We start from the raw sequence: 22763 nt of genomic DNA on the forward strand, positions 1-22763 counted from the left end.
GGGGGCGGAGACAGCGCGAGGCTGTTTGCATTGATGAAAAGGCTGCAGGCAGCGATGGGAAGGGAAGAGACGCCGAGACGCCGAGGATGGGAAGAAGAAATGGCCACCAAGAAAATGTGAGGCTTGGAGACAGAAGGAGAGCGATGAAGCAATTGTTCAGTCGCTGAGTCCTGGGAAAACGGGCACAGTCCTTCCCGCTGTGATAGCGCCTTCCCCGCAGGCCTGCAAACCAGGCCAATTAGGGCGGGGGTCTCTGTGGTAGTGACAGGTGTTTTCTCTCTCTGACGTGTCAGACTTGACCTCTTCTCCATGTTCGCCCTAGACAAGTGATGTCTCAGAGGGATGGTTTTGTAGAGACTCCTATAGTCATTGTCATGGTAACCGTCAGAGTGCTTGCCCAGCGCTTACCAGACCCGAAGAAGTTAAGCCACTTGTCCAAGGGCATAGAGCAAGTAGGTAAAATGGAGCTAAGACTTGAATCCAAGTAGCCCGGCTTAATCACCCTGCTACCTGACTTTGGCACTGTAGGGTACACATCTGCCAATAGACCCCTCCCCAGAAAGGCCTCCAGGAGCCAGCCCAGGATGGCTCCATCACACTGGCTTGCCTGTCACACCAGACTGGGGCCTGCCCTGTCCACTCTGATCTCAACAGAACTGGCTGACTTTGCCTTCCACCCCTCATCCTTCTAATGGGCCAGCCCAGTAGCTCCATTCAAGGTATTTCCAAGGTATTTCATCCCTCACCCTTATCCCAGGCCCTGGCCCTGGTCCATCCTTCATCCTCTCCCACCTGGACTATGGCAGCAGCCTCTTCCCTGTTCTCCCTACTCCCCCTAACACCCCAAGATGCTGCCACAGGGACCTCTTAATACCTATCACATCAGGACCTTCCTGAAGGCATCTGCTTACTGCACCTCACCCCAGATAAAAGTCAATGTCTCAACCATAGCCCACAAGTCCCATCATCTCGCCAATCTCACCTCCTCTCACTCTCCCCGTCACTCACTCCACTCTAACCACACTGGCCTCCTTGTCCCTCTTCACCCCTGGACCTTCGCACTAGCTGTTCCTTCTGCCTGGAATGCCTCTCCCCCAAATACCTGATCTCCTTTCTCCTCTCTTTTAGGCTTTCACTTATTGGTTCTTTTTCAATGAGACCTTTTTGGCTCTATCTGATGTTGCCTCCCAACCCCGCCCTCCTTACACACAAACTCACTCCCATCCCTGCTTCACCATAGCAACACTGCCCTCCTCCAGCTTACACCTTAGATGATGCTGTTAGAACAGGGGCTGTTCTCCCTGGAACATCCAGTCTGCATGCCTTCCAGGCCAGCTTCTTTTCATCATCCAGGTCTCTGCTCAAACACTGTCTCCTTAGAGAATCTTCCCTCCCTCCCTCTGCCCACAACCACCCTCCCACCCGCCACCCGCCTCACTGCAGCCATTACATTTTCATTCAGTCTTTATAGCACTTATCACAGTCTGAAATTATGTTGTTTATTAGTTCACTATTTCATCTTCTATTCAAGCAGAATTGGAGCACCATGAGAACAGGACTTTTGTCAGCTGTGTTCACTGCTGTATCCCCAGCTTGGTGCCAGGCTTGGCAAAGGGTATGAGGGGCTCTTCAGTACCAGTTACAACTCTCCCCAAGAAAACAGTATTCTCCCTGCACTGAGAATATTTTACTGACCACAAGGATTGAAGGTGGGTTTGGGACCTGGTACCCAGGGTCATCACTACTGACAGAGGTCTTGGGCCCAGGTTGGCCCTAAAGTTCAAGGGGTTCCTAGGAGGAGGTGGTGGGAGCCAGGCCTTTGAGGAAGGCAGTGCTATGCCCCAGGCATGCGGGCCAAGTCCATGTGTGATGTGTCTCTCTTCCTCTGTCTTCTGTCATCCTTCCTATGACATTATCTGTCCTGGTCCTTATGCACTGGGAGTCTGAGTGTCCAGGAGCTCAGGCTTGGCGTCCAGCGTGGGAAGTGCAGGACTGTGGGCAAGGACCACAGCAATGTCAGGCCCTCCACAGATGATGGTGAAGGCTTGGGATTCCTCAGGTCGAGGGAGCTGGGCCATCCCAGGGAAAGAAGTAGTAGAGATGGGGGACACAGGGAAGTAAGAGGAGGGGAGGAGGGAAGGAAGAAGTGGGGGCAGGGAGAGAAACCAGGAGGAACAGGGAGGTGAGGGGGGAGGGGGGTGTCAGAAGACAGACAGAGACATGGGCAGAGAGAGAGGTGAGAACCAGAGAGACATTCAGGAGGGAATGAAGTGGTATGGGAAAACAGGGACAGAGATGAGGGGGGACAGAGACATGGAGAGACAGGTATGGGGGTGTGGGAGAAATGCAGGGATAGAGAGACAGGGACATGGGTATGGGGGATAGACAAAGAGGCAGATGAAGAGAGACACAGGGAAATGAGATAAATGGGATGACAGAGAAATTGGGGGGGGGGGTGCAGAAAGACAAAGATGAATGTGGGAGAGAGAAGAAGAGATTGAGAAACAGGAATGGAAGAGGGGCAGGGGAGGCAGAGAGAGAGAGACACTGTCAGCCCAGGGGCCCTGGCAGGCTCCATGAAGAGCCTCAGGCCTGAGTCTGCGTTCTGTGCTCTCCACTCCCCCACCAGCATGTCCGTCTGGTGCATGGCTGGTTCAGGCCACAGCCTCAAACACAGGGCCTCCAGGGACGGCCACTGCAGCTCCAGCTGACTGCTACCGTCTGGGGATATGAACCCAGTGCTGCTACATCTGCTGAGCCTTCGGGAAAGGCCAGAAAATATGTTAAAGCATTACTTAGGCCAAACGAATGGTATCTGTGGGCCAGGTCCACCCCACTGGCTGTCAGGTGAGGACATCTCAGCTACAGAGGCACCTCGGGGGCTTTCGGAAACTCCTCCCCACCTCCCTTTTCCAAGCAGTAACAAGAGCCCCAGGACCTCAAGTTTGCCCCTGGGGTTTTAAGCAGGAAAAAGGTTTGGCCAATTTTTGATTTTTAAAGACATGATCCTCTCCACTTCCCACCCCAGAAAATACTCAGCAGTAAAATACAGGGGCAAAGGGCCTTAGATAGGGTCAGGGAAACTCTAGTATAGAGCTGCAAACCCAAGCTCTATAGGGGCCATGCCCAGAGGTCTCCAACAGACGCGCACAGGCCTCCTCTGGGGCAGGACAGCTAAATTTGGATCCTGGCTCTGCAACTTACTGGCTGCCTGGCTTTGGGCAAGTTACACTGTACTTCAGTTTTTCATATGGGAAATAGGGACTGTCAACATCAAGGTCAAGTGAGTTTTCATTAAGTAATTAACTGTGTCTAAAAGAGAGTATGTGTGTATGCTAAGTCGCTTCAGTCCTGTCCAACTCCGTTCAACCCTATGGACCGCAGCCTGCCAGGCTGCTCTGGCCATGGGATTCTCCAGGCAAGAATAGTGGCATGTGTTGCTGTCCCCTCCTCCAGGGGATCTTCCTGACCCAGGGATCCAACCCACATCTCTTACATCTCCTTCATTGGCAGGCAGGTTCTTTACCTCTAGTGCCACTTGGGAAACCCCCTAGAAGAGAATAGGGGGGCTTAAGTGTTATTAAAAAAGGGAACAAAAATATATAAATAAATAAGGGAACAGCCACTACTCAGTTTCTGCCCATAGTTGCTTGGCATTGCCTGATTGATTTTTTTCACGGCAGCAGTTTGGAAACCGGGTGATATGTTGTGACTTTTCAACTCTGGACTCTAGACGGCAACACTGGGGCTGTGTGGGCCAGGCAGGGCACTCACCGCATACAGCCGGCCGCAGTGCACCCGCGCCTGTAGCTGCCGCGCCAGCTGCTCCAGGGCCCGCAGCCGCGCCCGGTGCTGCTCGTGGCGCCGCTGGAGCCTCCGCACCCGCCGCTGCAGCGCGCCCAGCGCCGCGCCCAGCCCGGCCCGGGGGTGCTGGGCTGATGCTCTAGGGCGCAGCCCCGCGGGAGCCGGCGGAAGCGACAGGGGCGTCAGGAAAACGGTGGCTGGAGCCTCGGGGGCCCCGGAGGCTGGCTCCAGCATCAAGAGCTGTACGGGCCCCCGGGCCGGGACGGCGGGGCCTGGGGCCAAGGATGGGGTCGCCTGCAGAGGCGGAGGCACGGCGGGTTTCTCCGTGCTTCGGGAACTCGGCTGCCTCTGGAAGACAAGGCGCGGGGTGGCGGACATCAGGGCCAGACTCCAAGGGGAAATTCCTCAGGCGGGGAGGGCTGGGGATCCGACTCTGGCGACGGGGCTTCCCCGAGCTCACCTGGGCGGGCGGCGCTCGGGAGAAGATGGAGGGCACGGCGTCGGGTCGCAGGTAGCGCACGCCCCAGCGCCACTGGAAGCAAGAGGGGGCGAAATGCTCGCTGCACAAGTGCTGGTGGCAGCTGGGCACCCAGTGCTCACGGCCCATGTGCCTCAGCCAGGCCTGCAGCCGGGGGCCGTCCTTCAGCGGGAACCTGCAAGGGGGCGAGGGCAGCGATGTCAGGTCCAACCCCGCCCCCACCGCCCCACCACACCCCCGCAACCGCCAGCACGCACACCGAGAGCCTTGAGTGCCAAACCTCTGCCTCCCCCGGGGCAGAGTCTGGCCATGCCTCCCAACCAGCTTGTGTGTGTGTGTGGGGGGGGGGGGGCGGTTATTCACTCTGTCCTGTCCGACTCTGCAACCCCAAGGACTGTAGCCTACCAGGCTCCTCTGTCTATGGGATTCTCCAGGCAAGAATACTGGAGTGGGTAGCCGTGCCCTCCTCTAGGGATCTTCCCCACCCAGAGATAGAACCTGGGTTTCCAGATTCTTTACTATCTGAATCAGTAAGGAAGCCCATCTCTGCCTCTACCCATATCTAATTTTTTTGCTCCCATCTTGTGGCTGGTAAAGAATCCGCCTGCAATGTGGCAGACCTGGGTTCGATCCCTGGGTTGTTAAGATCCCCTGGAGAAGGGAAAGGCTACCCACTGCAGTATTCTGGCCTGAAGAATTCCATGGACTATATATAGTTCATGGGGTCGCAAAGAGTCTAAGAGACACAACTAAGCGACTTTCACCTTCATCTTTTAAACACCCAGCATCAGCCCACCTCTCCCACATCTGTTGTTGTCTGTCCCCCAAAGCCTCCAAACTCCTTCCTGGTCTCTCTTCCATGGCCACTCTCCCCTCCCCACTAATCTGTTCCTCCACAGGACCCTAAGGGAGCAGTTAACAAAATCGGACAAATCTAGAATGTGGGAGATCCTATATTCATGGGGCTAGGGGTGGGGTTATAGATTAAAGGAGATTTAAGAAACATCAAACAAAAGCAGATCTGGGCTTCCTCTGCAACCAACCATTCTGTAAAAAGACATTTTAATCCAGTTGGGGGAAACTGAACATGAATTGGTTATTAGACAATTGTAAGAAGTTAATTTTGCTAGGTGTGATTATTACACTGATTTAAGCTTCTAAAATAGTCATCTGTTGGAAAAATATTCTGAAATATTTATGAGTAAAAGACTGGAATTTACTTTAAAATACTGCATTAAAGATGTACGTGGGAGGAAGGTGGAAGAAAAAGATTAGTGAAATGTTGACTACTGGTGTAACTGAGTGATAGATACATGAGGAGTCATTTAAACAACACTATTTTTTGTGTATGCTTGAAAACATGTCAAAAAGTTTTTAAACAACAAAAAATTACCTGATTAAAAAATGGGCAAAGGGCTTGAATAGACTCTAAAGAAGATACAAATGGCAACCAGCATATGAAAGATGTTCAACATCATTTATCATTAGGAAAGTGCCAATCGAAACCACAAGATATTGCCTCATAACCATTAGAATGACTACTATATTTACAAAAAAAAAAAAGAAAATAACAAGTATTGACAAGAATATGCAGAATCTGGAACTCTGTGTGCTGTTGGTAGGAATGTAAAATGGAGAAGCCTCTATGATATGGTACGTCCTCAAAAAACTGAAAACAGTATTACCGTATGATCCAAATCCCACTTCTGGATAAAGACCCCCCCCCCCAATAAAACTTTAAAGCAGGGTCTCAAAGAGATATTTGCACACTCATGTTCATAACATCATTATTTACAATAGCCAGGAGGTGAAAGAAACCCAAGGGTTTCAACAAATGAATGTTTTAACAAAAGGTGGAATATATATATAGACACACACACACATATACATACACTAGATATATATATATACACAATACACACACACACAATGAAATAATACTCAGCCTTAAAAAGGAAAGAAATTCTGGGACTTTCCTGGCAGTCCAGTGGTTAAGACTCTACGCTTGCACTGCAGGGGGCATCGGTTCTATCTCTAGTCAGGAAACTAAGAAACTAAGACCCCACATGCTGGGCAGTGCAGCCAAAAAAAAAAAAAAAAAAAGAAGGAAAGAAATTCTGACATATGTTATATAACATGGATGAACCTTGAGTACATTATGGTAAGTGAAATAAACCAGTCACAAAAAAAAAAGTCCTAATACTGTATGATTCTACAATACTTTCTAGAACCAACATCAAAAAAGATGTCCTTTTCATCATAGGGGAATGGAATGCAAAAGTAGGAAGTCAAGAGATACCTGGAGTAACAGGCAAGCTTGACTTTGGAGTACAAAATGAAGCGGGGCAAAGGCTAACAGAGTTTTGCCAAGAGTACACATTGGTCATAGCAAACACCCTCTTCCAACAACACAAGAGATTACTCTAGACATGGACATCACCAGATGGTCAATACTGAAATCAGACTGATTATATTCTTTGCAGCTGAAGATGGAAAAGCTCTATACAGTCAGCAAACACAAGACCAGGAGCTGACTGTGGCTCAGATCATGAGCCCCTGATTGCAAAATTAAGACTTAAATGAAGAAAGTAGGGAAAACCACTAGGCCATTCCAGTATGACCTAAATCAAATTCCTAATGATTATTCGGGCTTCCCTGATAGCTCAGCTGGTAAAGAATCCCCCTGCAATGCAGGAGACCCCAGTTGGATTGCTGGGTCAGGAAGATCTGCTGGAGAAGGGATAGACTACTCACTCCAGTATTGTTGGGCTTCCCTTGCGGCTCACCTGGTAGAGTCACCTGGTAGTTCGATCCCTGGGTTGGGAAGATCCCTGGGAGAAGGGAACGGCTACCCATTCCAGTATTCTGGCTTGCAGAATTCCATGGACTGTATAGTCCATGGGGTTGCAAAGAGTCGGACACGACTGAGCAACTTTCACTTTCACTATGATTATTCAGTGGAAGTGATAAATAGATTCAAGGGATTAGATCTGAGAGAGTGCCTGAAGAACTACAGATGGAGGTTTGTAACAGTGACCAAAACCATCCCCAAGAAAAAGAAATGTAAGTAGACAAAATGGTTGTCTGAGGAGGCCTTACAAATAGCTGAGAAGAGAAGAGAAGTGAAAGGCAAAGGAGAAAGGAAAAGATATACCTATTTGAATGCAGAGTTCCAAAGAATAGCAAGGAGAGATAAGAAAGTCTTCTTAAGTGAACAATGCAAAGAAATAGAGGAAAACAATACAATGGGAAAGACTAGAGATCTCTTCAAGAAAATCAGATATATCAAGGGAATATTTCATGCAAAGATGGGCACAATAAAAGACAGAAACAGCAAGGACTTAACAGAATGAAATGATATTAAGAAGAGGTGGCAAGAATACACAGAAGAACTGTACAAAAAAGGTCTTAATGACCCAGATAACCACAATGGTGTGGTGACTCACCTAAAGCCAGACATCCTGGAATGTGAAGTCAAGTGGGCCTTAGGAAGCATCACTATAAACAAAGCTAGAGGAGGTGATGGAATTCCAGATGAGCTATTTCAAATCATAAAAGATGATGCTGTTAAAGTGCTGCACTCCATAGTCCAACTTGGAAAACTCAGCCATGACCACAGCACTGGAAAAGGTCAGTTTTCATTCCAATCCCAAAGAAGGGCAATACCAAAGAATGTTCAAACAATGGCACAATTGTGCTCATTTTGCATGCTAGCAAAGTAATGCTCAAAATCCTTCAAGTTAGGCTTCAATGGTACGTGAACCAAGAACTTCCAGATGTACAAGTTGGATCTAGAAAAGGGACAGGAACCAGAGATCAAATTGCCAACATCTGCTGGATCACAGAAAAAGCAAGAGAATTCCAGGAAAACATCTGCTTCACTGACTACACTAAAGCCTTTGACTGTGTGGATCACAATAAACTGTGGAAAATTCTTCAAGAGATGGAATACCATAGTGAAGGACAGTCCTGGTGTGTTGTAGTCCGTTATGTCACAAAGAGTTGGATACAACTCTTTGTATCCAACTCTTAGTTGGATACAACTAAGCGACTGAACAACAACAACTTATCTGTCTCCTGAGAAACCTGTATGCAGGTCAAGAAGCAACAGTTAGAACCAGACCTGGAACAATGGACTACTTCAAAATTGAGACAGGAGTACAACAAGGTTGTATACTGTCATCTTGCTTATTTAACTTATATGCAGAGTGCATCATGTGAAATGCTGGATGAAATGAATCATAAGCTGGAATCAAGATAGCTGAGAGAAATATCAATAACCTCAGATATGCAGATGATACCACTCTAATAGCAGAAAGTGATAAGGGTTAAAGAGAACAATGAAAAAGCTGGCTTAAAACTCAACATTCAAAAAATTAAGATCATGGCATCTGGTCCAATCACTTCATGGCAAATAGAAGGGGGAAAAGTGAAAGTAGTGGCAGATTTTATTTTCTTGGGCTCCAACATCACTGCAGACAGTGACTGCAGCCATGAAATTAAAATGTGCTTGTTCCTTGGAAGGAAGGCTATGACAAACCATACACAGCATATTAAAAAGCAAAGATATCACTTTGCTGACAAACGTCCACATAGTCAAAGCTATGGTTTTTCCAGTAGTCATGTCTGGATGTGAGAGTTGGACCATAAAGAATGCTGAGCGCTGAAGAATTGATACTTTCGAATTGTGGTGCTGGAGAAGACTCTTGAGAATCCCTTGGACAGCAAGGAGATCAAACCAGTCATTCCTAAAGGAAATCAACCCTGAATATTCATTGGAAGGACTGATGCTGAAGCTGCAGCTCCAGTATTATGGTCACTGACGTGAAGAGCCAACTCACTGGAAAAGACTCTGATGCTGGGAAAGGTTGAAGGCAAAAGGAGGAGGGTGCAGCAGAGGATGAGATGGTTAGATAGCTTCACCGATGCAATAAACATAAATCTAAGCAAACTCTGGGAGATAGTGAAGGAGAAAGAAGTCTATTATGCCACTGTCCATTGGGTCACCAAGAGTCTGACAAGACTTAGAGAATGAACAACAACAAATATGATTCCACTTATATGGGGTATCCAAAGTAATCAAACTCATAGCAACAGAAAGTAGAATTGTGTTGCCAGGGGCTGGGGAAGGGGTAGGAAAATTGGGAGTTATTTTTCAATGGGTTTTAGGTTTGCAAGATCAAAGAGTCTGGAGATTGGTTGCTCAACAATGTGAATATGTTTCATATTAATACTGCTGAACTTAAAAATGGTTAAGATGGTAGATTTTGTGTGTATTTTACCACAATTAAAACTTTAAGCAATTTTAATTTTAAAAAAATGAACTAAATTAAAAATGAACTAAATAAAATTCCCAGTGGGAGCGGGTGGGGATTATCTGATAAGGCACCCTCTACAGGCCTACTACTTCTGTGTCTATAGAAGTAGTGCCACCTGTCAACTGGTGCCATGTCCCCAATGTCTCTTTCTGTCCTCTTTTATAGTGATACACTCTGTTTAGACTTGGGTTCAAGACTGTCCACAATAAAGACCTCATTTCCCAGTTTCATTTGCAGCTAGGGTGGCCCCATCATTAAGCTCTGGCCAGCTGATCCCATGGCAGCTGCCTTAAATTGTGAGGTTTAAAATAAAAGGTTTATTTTAAGCTACTCAATGTTATGAAGCATTAGATAACTAATAGTCATCCACATCCCCCCTTCACAAAGTCTTCCACAAGGTGACATTATTTACTTAATATTTTTTCTTAAAACTGAGTAATTTTATAAGTTAGAGGAGAAATGTCATATGACATCCCTTATATGTGGAATCTAAAAAGAAGTGATACAAAATGAACTTACTCACAAAACAGAAAGAGAATGAACTTATGGTTGCCTGTACACACTGCTATATTTAAAATGGATAGCCAACAAGAATCTACTGCATAGCACAGGGAATTCTGCTCAATGTTCTGTGGCAGCCTGGATGGGAGGGGAGTTTGGGGGAGGATGGATACATGGATAGGTGTGGCAGATTCCCTTAGCTGCTCATCTGAAACAATCACAACCTTTTAATTGGTGACACCCCAATACAAAATAACAAGTTTTTAAAAAATTGACCAACTTTAAGTAGTAAACAAAGATACCTAAAAGAGAAACTTTTATGTATCTTTAAATCACAATTGAAAATGGAACATTAGTATCAATTCCATAAACAGGAGTTAACCATAAAAACACCTGGATATCTTTACAGGCTGAGGGCTGTAAGGTCTGTACCCTCTTTCTTTCTTTCTTTTTTTTTTCCCCTCTTTCTTAAAAAGGAAGAGTAAGGAGTGTTAGAAAGTAGGGGACAGTACCATCCGTGGAAGACAAGATAAATAAACTCAAACATATGCACACAAAAGAACACTATGAGCTCTAAAGTAAGTTGGAGGCACTGTATGAACTGACAAGCTATTTTTAGGCATATATTATGTGAAAAAAAGGTTCCAAATGGAGTACACCAGCTTTCAGTAATTGTGGTAGGCTGAGTAATAGTCCCACAAAAGACCTTCTTGTCCCAATCCTGGACGCTGTGAATACTGCATTTCATGACAAAAGATGTGATAAAGGATCCTGAGATGGGGAAATTATCGGAGATCATCCGTGTTGGTCCTCCATGCAATTACAAGTTTTGTTTTTTTTTTAATTTTTTGGCATACCACATGGCATGTGGGATCTTAGTTCCCTGACTAGGGATCAAACCCCTGTCCCCTGTAGTGAAAGCACAGAGTCTTAACAACTGGACTGCCAGGGAAGTCCTACAAGTATTCTTCTAAGAGGGAAATGGAAGAATATATCATTACCACAGACAAAAGAGGAGAAGGCAATGTCACCACAGAGGCAGAGACTGGGATGATGTGGCCACAAGCCAAGAAATGCCTGCGGACGCCAGAAACTGGAAGATTGAGGAACAGATTTTCTCCTAGAGCCTCCTGGGGAATGCAACCCTGCTGACACCTTGATTTTGGCCCAGTAAAACCAACCTGGATTGTGAGAGCATAATTCTTATTGTTTAAAGCCACCAGCAGTTTGAAACAGCAGCCACAGGAAACTAAGCAACATATACTGTATTTGTATGAAGAAACACTGGGAAAGCCACATAAGATGCTAAAGAGGCCACCTTTGGGGAGGTGGTGGACGGGATGCACTGAGGTTGGTCGTGGGGTGCAGAGCAAGACTCCTCAGGCAAAGGGCAGACAGTGGTGGGTAGCTGGTCAAAGAGGACTGAGGGCAGACTCAGAGGGGAGCCATGGCAGCCAAAGAGAAGAACCCCAGGGCACAAAGCCAGGAACTCTGGCTGCTGCACTTCCCTCAGCCTCCATCTGAGATCCAGCTGCTCTCACCAGCCTCATTCTGCCTGGACATGAAATCCCCCTGTAATAGCACGACCCACCTGCTCCTGGGCAGAGACCACCAAAGGATTATTCCATATCCACTCTCTGCTTCTTCCTTACGAACAAACTCCAACTTTTTTGAGGCCATAATGTGCTCTGTTAAATGACTGTTTCCTGGGTTCCTTTGCCATAGGGGACATGCAATTAAGTCCTGGCCAATGAATATTTCCATGTTGGGTGAGACATCTGAAATGGTACCTTAAATGTGGAAGCAACCTCAGATGGAATCAGAAGCAGCTCAAGGGGCAAAGGAGGAAAGGAATATCATTAAAAAACCTCTTCCTAATTTGGTCTTATTTTTATTCTCTTTTGTCCCTCTGGATAGCAACATCTATAATAGGAAATGTCCCTCTAAAAATCTACCTTAAGTGGAGAGCCAATCTTTTTTTGTATATAGCAATATTTTAGTTTTAGTTAGCCATTCTAACTTAGTCTTTCTTATTTAGTCTTTAGTTAGCCATTCTATCTAGAGCACCGCTAGTTCTGTTTTTCCTTACTAACATAATTCAAAATGTCATCAGGGTGGTTAAAGGCCTATCAAAAAGACTACATTTCCCAGCATCCTTTGCAGTTGCAATGCCCAATGATGAAGAATCATTGGGTGGGATTTCTGGGAAGGCTTTGTGAAGTGGACCAGCTGGGTTTAGAGTTGAGTCCCTTTTACTCTTCCTCCTTTCCCTTTTCTCCCTACCAGAAATGGTAGGGCATGATGGTTGGGGCAGTTGGCAGCTGGAGGATGGATATGAAAGACAGGACCTTCATCCCTGATGACTGTGGAGCTGCCACATCAGTGCTGGTCTGCCAACCTACATACTTGCTTTATATGAGAGGAAAAACAAACCTTGCATAGACTGAATTATTGTTCAAAACATTTGCTACCATTGCCAACACGGAAACACATTTCCACTCCACTGACCTGATGCTGCTATAGACTTGCCAAAGCAGTTAAAGTGACATGGGCCACTTCAAAGTACACAAGTTACCAGGAGCCACTGGGTGACTTCTCCTCACTGTCTCTTTTTCCCCCTCCCACAAGATCAGCAACATTCCACCTAGGGGCAGTTCCTCCATCCCAGGCCCCTAATTAAGATACAGTAGAGAAGTGCCATCAATGGCCTGCCAAGGACATTAATCTGAGTGAGAAATAAACCTTTGTTGCAGTAAGCTATCGAGTTTCGGTGAGTTTGTTACTGTAGCATAACTCAGCCAGATTGACTCCTACAGACCCCATAATTTGGTTAAGCCACTATTATTTCAGGACTTTTTTAACTGCCAGACAGATGCAATTCATACCAGATAGACACCCCATAGACACCCACCCCCATGAGATGACTGTCATTTGTTCCTGTGTGCTGAAAGCATCTAAAACACAACTAATGGATGTTTCCTTTGGCATCCTGGCAGGAATTTCAAGTTATTTCCCAGTACTTTGCTCATTGTTTCACCTTGTTCCTTCTAGCATCCATGCCCTCTAGAATCTGCTTTGGAGCCTACTTCTCATCAAACTCTTAGCTAAATGGCTTCCGCAAGAGTGATTCAGGGTTGGGCCTCGAGGTGGGAACGGGTCAGCCTGTGTGAGGAACAGCCTGGCAGCCATTGGTGGAGATTTCAACAACACAGATGTGAACTGATTTTTATTTTTCCCCACACCAAGTAGCTTGTGGGATCTTAATTCCCCAAGCAGGGGTTGAACCCGGGCCCTTGGCAGTGAAAGCGTGGAGTCCTCACCAGTAGACCACCAGGGAATTCCCTGAACTGATTTTTCTATGTTCCCCTGGCTGCCGTGTACAGTCATTATTGTTCTCATTATTACGTGTGAAGAACTTGGAACAGTACCTGGCCTACAGTAGGTGCTCTCTAAGTTTTTACTGTTGTTGCTGTAAGGGAAGCAAGAGCAGAAGTAGGGAGACCAGCAAGCAACTAAAACAGCATCTCATTAAGAGACAATGACAGGGACTTCCCTGGTGGTCTGATGGTTGAGACTTCGCCTTCCAATCCAAGGGGCTTGGGTGTGATCCCTGGTCGGGGAGCTGAGCTAAGATCCCACATGCCTCATGGTCAAAAGACAAAACAGAAGCAATATTGTAACAAATTCAGTAAAGACTTTACAATGGTCCACATTAAAAAAAAAAATCTTAAAAGAGACTGACAGCCTGGACTGCACTGTGATAGCAGAGGTGATAAGAAGTAGTCAGACTGGGAACGTGGTGGGCTTTTTCCTTTCCTTATTTCCTAATAGTTTAGGGAGGATTCTGTCATTGGCATTTGTAACTGTATTTCCAAAGAGTTAGGGGTTTTGTTGTGATTGTTGCAGGATGGGGAGTGTCAGAGGGTAGAGTTAAAGCATGGATTAATGGTATAGACTAGGGGCAGTGGTGCTGAAAAAAAGAGGATCAGTTTGTGTCCTCAGTTCGTCAATGACTGACCCTGCACCTTTCCATGAGCTCTGTCAGGGCAGGAACAAGATGTGTCGGTGTCCCGTGTGTCCAGCAGGGGCTTGCTTACTACAGGAGACACTCAAAGTTGCTGAATTAATAAATGGTGTCAAGTGGCACCAGTGGTAAAGAGCCCACCTGCCAATGCAGGAGACATAAGAGATGTGGATTGGGCCCTGGGTCAGGAAGATCCTCTGGAGGAGGGCACACAACCCACTCCAGTATTCTTGCCTGGAGAATCCCATGCACAGAAGAGACTGGCAGGCTACAGTCCATAAGGTCACAAGAGTCTGACACAACTGAAGCAACTTAGCACGCACACGCACGTCAGAGTGATACATTTTAAAAAGCAAGTCTGGACATATTGATTCAGTTCCAAAGACCACTCTACTCTCCTCCTACCCTGAAACAGGGTCCCTCAAAGGATAGCTGGGATGTGGAGTTCTGGGTTTCCTGGGAAGCTCATATGAGACACATTCACCTAATTAACCCAACAAATATTTACTAAGCACTATGTGCCAGGCACTGTTCTGGGTGATAGAGACATAACAGGGAATAAGACAGACAAAAATCCCTGCCTTCAGGAAGCTGACATTCTAATAGAAGAGACAATAAATGGCTATGTTTGGCTGACCAAAAGTTCGTTTGGCTTTTTCTATACAATCTTGTGGAAAAACCCAAATGAACTTTTTGGCCAACCCAATATTAAACATGTAGTATGCCAGATAGTGTTAAGGTTAAAGGGAAAAATAAAGCAGGAAGCGAGTAAAGAAAATATGTACGTACTGGGAGAGGGTTATCATTTTACAGAGTAGTGGTCATAAAGGGAAGAACTTTCCATGCAAAGGCCCTGGGGCAAGAATGTGCCTGACATGCTAGAGGAACATCAAACAGGCAGTGACACTGGCATGGAATGAGTAAGGGGCAGGAGAGAGGAGATAAGGCCAGACGGGGGGATCTAGTGCCTGTAGGGCTTCGTAGGCCTGCTTTCTGCCTGCTCCAGCCTCACCTTCTTGTCTTTTATACAGTCAGGTGGGAGCCAGGGGAGGCATCTGAGCCCTGATCTGACTCAGGGGGTTACCAGTCCCCTGTGACTGCATGTGGAAAACAGACTGTGGGAGCAGCTTGTCAAATGGAGAGCCGACTAAAATAGTGCAGTCAGGAGGTGGCCAACGCCAGGGTGGGGGCAAAGATGGGGACAGAAGTGGTCGATTCTCGATAGACTTTAAAGGAAGAGCTTGGACTTCCCTGGTGGTCCAGTGGTTAAGAATCCACTTGTCAATGCAGAGGACAGAGGTTCAACACCTGGTCCGGGAAGATTCCACATGCTTAGAGCAACTAAGCCTGTGGCGCACAACTACTGAGCCCACTCACACAACTACTAAAGCCCCCACACCCTGGCGCCCATGCTCTGCAAGCGAAGCCACCACCATGAGAAGCCTGGGTACCACAACTAGAGAGTAGCCCCCACTCACCTTAACTAGAGAAAGCCTGTGTGCAGCAATGAAGGCCCAGTGCAGCCAAAAATAATAATGAATTTAAAAAAAATTTTTTAAGGGAATGCCAACAGGGTTTGCTGATGGACCAGATGAGGAATGTGTCCTGGCCCATTTAGACTAAGGCCACCAGGGACAAACCTGGAGTCTAATAAATTCAGGCTTATTTACCTTGGCAATAAGTGAACTGCACACCAGAGGTACTGTGGGGAATTTCATCAAACAGAGGAAAATAATTACTATTGGGGTTTGCATGCTAAGTCGCTTCAGTCGTGTCCGACTCTGTGACGCTATGGACTGTAGCCTGCCAGCCTCCTCTGTCCGTGGGATTCTCCAAGCAAGAATAGGGAGTGGACTGCTTGTGCCCTCCTCCAGGGAATCTTCCTGACCGGGATCAAACCCAGGTCTCTTACATACCCTGCATTGACAGTTGGGTTCTTTACCATTAGCACCACCTGGGAAGCCTCATTATTGGGGTTTGGGGGATGGGTAAAGTTTAGATGAAATGTAAGTGAAACAGTGTTTGGATAAGATCAAAGCAGACCAGAACTGTGTGTAAACGGATCAATATCAGACCTGGATTGCAAAGTGGGCCCAGGGTCTGTGTCCTTAGAAGCAATAAAGTTTGGGTAGATGTGAACTACTGTGTTCAGAAACCCCTTACCTGAAGTTCTGAACCTGGACTATAAATCAAGGCTGCTTCTCTGTGTCAAGCGACCTAACTTCTCCAGGCCTTAAGTAAGATGTTTCATTCCTACTGATGTAATTTCAAACAGCAAAGTTTGCGATAGCCTATGCTTTTAGAGAACAAAGCTTCTTAGTAAAAAAGCAGTAGTCGCTTAAAGAAGGGAAGTTTTGCTACTTCACATCTGCAGCACGTTCCTGAGAAAATTTTTTTCCGATTAACTCTTCAGCCAGCTTTTTCCATCTCTGTCATCCCACCTAAATAAATTAGAAGGCAGGGATTTTGGGTTTGTTTTGTTTTAAAATTTTAAGCTAAGTTTTACTTTCTCAGGTGTGAGAAAAAAGTAAAGTTGGTTCTAAGCACTTCTAGCCTGAAAGACAGTAAAGGATGAAAAGTTATTAGATAGGAAAACTTATGGGAGGTTCTGGGAGAGACAGTCAGGAGGTCGGTTTCGGAACTTTTGAGTTTGAGATGCCTCAAATTCGTGGGGATGGCGAGTAGGCAACTGTAAGCTCTTTCTGAGCCTGGACCAACTTCATTCCTCTACACAGCCCTCCCTTTCCTCCGTTCGCCCCGCTCACTACCTGCAGTTAATCGTCTATCCCTGCTGTATCATACCTTTGCACGTTTACATGTACCGTGTTTACTGCAACTAACCCTGCTTCCAAATACCTGCAACCTAGACCAGGAGCGCTGCGCCGCAGCATTTATCCTCGGGCCCCGCCCCACATTGCCCCGCCCTTGGGCCCCGCCTCCCTGTAAGCCCCGCCCCTCGCTTGCGCTCACTTGTAGAAGCTCACCGGGCGGTTGTCCGCGCCCAGCTGGCCCGCAGTGTTGGAGCAGTTCGGAGCCCGGCAGTACTTGGGCATGGCTGTCCAGCCCAACTGGGTTTTGCCCGGTCTGCAGCCGCACTTTGATCCTCGCCAGGCGCCGCCGAACCCCGCCCCACCCGCGCGCTTGTCGCCTGCCTCACGTGACGGCCCTTGGGTCCTCGTCACATGCGGGGGGGGGGGGGGGGGGAAGGAAAGCTGCGCCTGCGTATTACGCGCCAGACTGCGTTGCCACATCACGTGGCAAGTGAATAAAGTAAAACCGGCTCTGAGCTGCCGGGACTTCATCACGTGTTGGGGGAAGAGGTGGCGTCAAGACCTTTCTGAGTCTGCGCCAACTCTTCAGTCTTTCTCAGCTCCACCCTAGCTTACATCCGGGCGACTGCTACTGCGAGGATAGTCGGCCTGGGGTGGCGGTAGGGGGCTTTGGCATTAGCCTCGTAAAAGTTCAAAACTGACATTCAGTGAATGATGAAAACACAGACGGGATTAAAAAAAACTCCACAACGCTCGATCAAACATCTAGCTAAGAGGCCGTGGCTCCACCCAGCCAGAAACCCCACTCCACCTCTTAGCCCTCATTGGTCAAAAGCGCCGCGGGGTAACCCAGAGATTGGCCAGACCAGCAGACCCCCGCGTCCAATGGGCGGCGGCGCCGGCTTTCCCGCGGCCGTTCGCTATTCAAGTGGACCGTGGCGGCGGCGGCGGTTGAGGAGTGTAACGGTCGCCGTGCTCCGACGCGACGATGGCGGCCTTGGGGCCCGGAGGCTACGCGCGGAATGATACAGTTGAGAAGCTGCCATCAGTCATGGCGGGAGTTCCGGCGCGGAGGGCCCAGTCTTCCCCGCCCCCGGCTCCACCGCTCTGCCTCCGGCGGCGGACGCGACTCCCGGCGGCTCCGGAGGACACGGTGCAGAATCGGGTGAGGAGTTGCTTGCCTTGTCCATCTCAGTTCCAGGTTCCCTGCTCTTCCTTCGTCCCACCCTTAGACCCTTGGCCCCGCCTATCAGTCCCCGGCTGGTACCCTTCTGGCTGCTCTCTGGCCTGTTGTATCCCCTAAATCCCGCCCCTAAATGAGGCTCCTCCCACTTCCGCGTCTCCTCCTCTCTCGGGTACTGCCCATCACCCCTAGTCCCACCTCTCAACCCCTGGCCCCACCCTCAGCCTTAAAAAAAACTTTTTTTTATTGAATCATCATTGCTTTACAGAATTTTGTTTTCTGTCAAACCTCAATATGAATCAACCGTAGGCATACATATATCCCCTCCCTTTTGAACCTCCCTCCCATCTCCTGCCCCATCCCAGACCACTAGGTTGATACAGAGCCCCTGTTTGAGTTTCCTGAGCCTTACAGCAAATTCCCTTTGGTTATCTATTTTACATATGGTAATGTAAGTTTCCATGTTACTCTTTCCATACATCTCACCCTCTCCTCCCCTCTCCCCATGTCCGTAAGTCTATATTCTCTGTGTCTGTTTCTCCACTGCTGCCCTGTGAATATCCGTATCATTTTTCTAGATTCCATATATATGTGGTAGAATATGATATTTATCGTTCTCTTTCTGACTCACTTCACTCTGTATAATAGGTTCTAGGTTCATCCACCTCTTCAGAACTGACTCAAATGTGTTCCTTTTTATGGTTGAGTAATATTCTATTGTGTATATGTACCACTACTTCTTTATCCATTCATCTGTCAGTAGACATCTAGGTTGCTTCCATGTTCTAGCTATTGTAAATAGTGCTGCAGTGAACAATGGGATACATGTGTCTTTTTCAATTCTGGTTTCCTGAGGGTATATACCTAGGAGTGGGATTTCTGGGTCATATGGTGGTTTTATTCCTAGTATTTTAAGGAATTTCCATACCATCGTCCCACCAACAATACAAGAGCATTTCCTTTTCTCCACACCGTCTCCAGCATTTATTGTTCGTAGAGTTTTTGATGATGGCCATTCTGACCCATGTGAGGTAATATCTCATTGTAGTTTTGATTTGCCTTTCTCTAATAATGAGCGATGTTGAGCATCTTTTCATGTGTTTGTTAGCCATCTGTATGTCTTTGGAGAAATGTTTAAGTCTTTTTCCTACTGTTTGGGTTGTTTGTTTTTCTGGCATTGAGTTGTATGAGCGGCTTGTATATTTTGGAAATTAATCCTTTGTCAGTTGTTTCATTTGCTTTTATTTTCTCCCATTGTGAGGGTTGTCTTTTCACCTTGCTTATAGTTTCCTTTGCTGTGCAAAAGCTTTTAAGTTTAACCAGGTCCCACTTGTTTACTTTTGTTTTTATTTCCATTACTCTAGGAGGTGGGTCATAGAGGATCTTGCTTTGATTTATGTCATCGAGTGTTCTGCCTATGTTTTCCTCTAAGAGCTTTATAGTGTCTGGTCTTACATTTAGGTCTTTAATCCGTTTTGAGTTTATCTTTGTACATGGTGTTACACATACCATACACAAGTGTTGGTATGTGTTCTAATTTCATTCTTTTACATGTAGCTGTCCAGTTTTCTCAGCACCATTTATTGAAGAGGCTGTCTTTGCCCCATTATATATTCTTGCCTCCTTTGTCAAAAATAAGGTACCTATAGGTGCATGTGTTTATTTCTGGGCTTTCTATCTTGCTCCATTGGTCTATATTTCTGTTTTTGTGCCAGTACCATACTGTCTTGATGACTGTAGCTTTGTAGTATAATCTGAAGTCAGGAAGGTTGATTCCTCCAGCTCCATTCTTCTTTATCAAGACTGCTCTGGCTATTCGGAGTCTTTTGTGTTTCCATATAAATTGTGAAATTTTTTGTTCTAGTTCTGTGAAAAATGCCATTGGTAATTTGATAGGGATCACACTGAATCTGTAGATTGCATTTGGTAGTATAGTCATTTTCACAATATTGATGTTTCCTACCCAAGAACATGGAATATCTCTCCATCTGTTTATGTCATCTTTGATTTCTTTCATTAGTGTCATAATTTTCTGTGTACAGTTCTTTTGTCTCCTTAGGTAAGTTGACTCCTAGATATTTAATTCTTTTTGTTGCAGTGATGAATGGGATTGATTCCTTAATTTCTCTTTCTGGTTTTTCATTGTTAGTATATAGAAATGCAAGTGATTTCTGTGTATTGATTTTCTATCCTGCAACTTTGTTAAATTCACTGATTAGCTCTAGTAATTTTCTGATAGTATCTTTAGGGTTTTCTATGTACAGTATCATATCATCTGCAAACAGTGAGAGCTTTACTTCTTCTTTTCTGTTCTGGATTCCTTTCGTTTCTTTTTCTTCTCTGATTGCTGTAGCTAGGACTTCCAGATCTATGTTGAATAATAGTGGTGAAAGTGAACACCCTTCAAAAAAAAAAAAAACAAAAAGAAAGTGAACACCCTTGTCTTGTTCCTGCTGTTAGGCGGAATGCTTTTAGTTTTTCACCATTGAGAATAATGTTTACTGTAGGCTTATCATATATGACCTTTACTGTGTTGAGGTAGGTTCCTTCTATGCCCATTTTTTTGAAGAGTTTTAATCATAAATGGGTGCTGAATTTTGTCAGAGGCTTTTTCTGCATCTATTGAGATTATCATATGGTTTTATCTTTCAATTTGTTAATATAGTGTATCACATTGATTTGCATATATTGAAGAATCCTTGCCTTCCTGTAATCAAATCAACAACTTGACCATGGTGTTTGAGCTTTTAGATATGTTGCTGAATTCTGTTTGCTAAAATTTTGTTGAGGATTTTTGCATCTATGTTCATCAGTAATATTGGCCTGTCGTTTTCTTTTTTGTTGTGGTCTTTGTCTGGTTTTGGTATCAGGGTGATGGTGGCCTTGTCAAATGAGTTTGGAAGTGTTTCTTCCTCTGTAATTTTTTGAAAGAGTTTTAGAAGGATAGGTGATTAGCTCTTCTGTAAATGTTTGATAGAATTCTCCTGTGAAGCCATCTGGTCCTGGGCTTTTGTTTTTTGGTAGATTTTTGATCACAGGTTCAATTTCAGTGCCTGTAATTGGGTTGTTCACAATTTCTATTTCTTCCTGGTTCAGTCTTCGAAGATTGAACTTTTCTAAGAATCTGTCCATTTCTTCCAGGTTATCCGTTTTATTGCCATATACTAATAGTCTTTATAATCCTTTGTATTTCTGCATTGTCTTTTGTAACCTCTCCTTTTTCATTTCTAATTTTGTTGATTTGATTCTTCTCTCTATTTTTCTTGATAAGTCTGGCTGAGGCTTATCAATTTTGTTTATTTTCTCAAGGAAACAGCTTTTAGTTTTATTAATCTTTACTATTGTTTCTTTCATTTCTTTTTCATTTATTTCTGCTTGGATTTTTATGATTTCTTTCTTTCTACTAATTTTGGGGGTTTTTTGTTGTTATTGTTCTTTTTCCAGTTGGTTTAGGTGTAAAGTTAGGTTGTCTGTTTGATATTTTTCTTTTTTCTTGAGGTAGGATTGTATTGCTATAAACTTCCCTCTTAGAACTGCTTTCACTGTATCCCATAGGTTTTGAGTTGTCGTGTTTTCATTTTTACTTGTTTCTAGAAATTTTTTTATTTCCCTTTTGATTTCTTCAGTAACCTATTGGTTATTTAGAAACGTATTGTTCCCTATGTGTTTGTGTTTCTTACAGTTTTAGTCTCGGCGCTGTGGTCAGAGAAGGTGCTTAATATTATTTTAATTATCTTAAATTTACTAAGGTTTGATTTGTGACCCAAGATGTGGGTAGACCTATCCTGGAGAATGTTCTGTGTGCACTTGAGAAGAAGGTGTATTCTTCTGCATTTGGACAGAATGTCCTGAAGGTATCAGTGAGATCCATCTCATCTAATGTATCATTTAAGACTTGTGTTTCCTTATTAATTTTCTGTTTTGATAATCTGTCCATTGGTGTGAATGGGGTATTAAAGTCTCCTACTATTATTATGTTACTGTCAATTTCTCCTTTTATGTCTGTTAGTGTTTGTCTTAAGTATTGAGGTGCTCCTATGTTGGGTGCATAGATATTTATAATTGTTATGTCTTTCTCTTGGATTTATCCTTTGATCATTATGTAGCGTCCTTCCTTATCTCTTGTAATCTTCTTTATTTTAAGGTCTATTTTGTCTGATATGAGGATTGCTACTCCAGCTTTCTTTTGCTTCCTTGCAAAATGTATTTGCATGGAATATATTTTTGCATCCTCTCATTTTCAGTCTATATGTGTCTTTAGGTCTGAAATGGGTTTCTTTTGGACAGCATATCTATGGGTCTTGTTTTTTTATCCATTCAGCCAGTCTATGTCTTTTGGTTGGGGCATTTATGCCTTTTACATTTAAAGTAATTATTGATACACATGTTTCTATTGCCATTTTCTTAATTGTTTGAGGTTGATTTTGTAGATCTTTTTTCTTGTATTTCATGACTACGTAAGTCCGGTTAACATTGTTGTAAAGCTGGTTTGGTGGTTCTCAATTCTCTTAACTTTTGCTTGTTCAAAAAGCTTTTTATTTCTCCATCAATTTTGAATGAGATCCTTGCTGGGTACTGTAATCTTGATTGTAGATTTTTCCCTTTCAATACTTTAAATATATCCTGCCATTCCTTTCTGGCCTGTAGAGTTTCTGCTGAAAGATTAGCTGTTAATTGTATGGGG

The 22763-nt window shown here is 45.1% G+C and overlaps 2 protein-coding genes across 8 annotated transcripts in view; one reads left to right on the forward strand and one right to left on the reverse strand.

Moving 5' to 3' along the window:
• Positions 1–1500: 1500 nt before the first annotated feature.
• On the reverse strand, positions 1501–17297 carry THAP8 (THAP domain containing 8). 3 transcript variants are annotated; one of them, XM_061139095.1, is made up of 4 exons: positions 17110–17297; positions 4265–4457; positions 3775–4152; positions 1501–2069 (listed from the first exon to the last, which is right to left on the reverse strand). In XM_061139095.1, the coding sequence occupies exons 2-4, from the start codon at positions 4409–4411 to the stop codon at positions 1929–1931; spliced, it is 666 nt and encodes a 221-aa protein (XP_060995078.1). In that variant the 5' UTR covers positions 4412–4457; positions 17110–17297; the 3' UTR covers positions 1501–1928. The 3 variants fall into 3 exon arrangements, with proteins under 3 accessions (XP_060995078.1, XP_060995077.1, XP_060995076.1); XM_061139094.1 differs by having other exon boundaries at positions 1501–1992; positions 17096–17297; XM_061139093.1 differs by having other exon boundaries at positions 17096–17297.
• A 240-nt stretch (positions 17298–17537) lies between these two features.
• Positions 17538–22763, forward strand: part of WDR62 (WD repeat domain 62) — a 49009-nt gene continuing 43783 nt past the window's right edge. For 3 of the 5 annotated variants that reach the window (XM_061139101.1, XM_061139097.1, XM_061139096.1), the window contains exon 1: positions 17539–18061. In XM_061139101.1, the coding sequence (XP_060995084.1) occupies positions 17885–18061 (177 nt within the window). In that variant the 5' untranslated portion in view covers positions 17539–17884. Of the gene's footprint in view, positions 18062–22763 lie in introns of all 5 variants that reach the window. The other 2 variants (XM_061139099.1, XM_061139100.1) reach the window with 1 other exon arrangement.

The sequence above is a fragment of the Dama dama genome, chromosome 4 (genome assembly GCF_033118175.1).
Source record: "Dama dama isolate Ldn47 chromosome 4, ASM3311817v1, whole genome shotgun sequence".
Classification (NCBI taxonomy): domain Eukaryota; kingdom Metazoa; phylum Chordata; class Mammalia; order Artiodactyla; family Cervidae; genus Dama; species Dama dama.

What these genes read in the sequence shown, in the direction of transcription:
- THAP8 (XM_061139093.1), bottom strand. Translation starts at nt 17,178, where the DNA reads ATGCCCAAGTACTGCCGGGCTCCGAACTGCTCCAACACTGCGGGCCAG. An exon ending in CGCCCGGTGAGCTTCTACAA is followed by an intron (nt 4,458 to 17,095) that starts GTGAGCGCAAGC and finishes GCCCCCTTGCAG; the next exon opens with GTTCCCGCTGAAGGACGGCC. An exon ending in CCCGAGCGCCGCCCGCCCAG is followed by an intron (nt 4,153 to 4,264) that starts GTGAGCTCGGGG and finishes CTTGTCTTCCAG; the next exon opens with AGGCAGCCGAGTTCCCGAAG.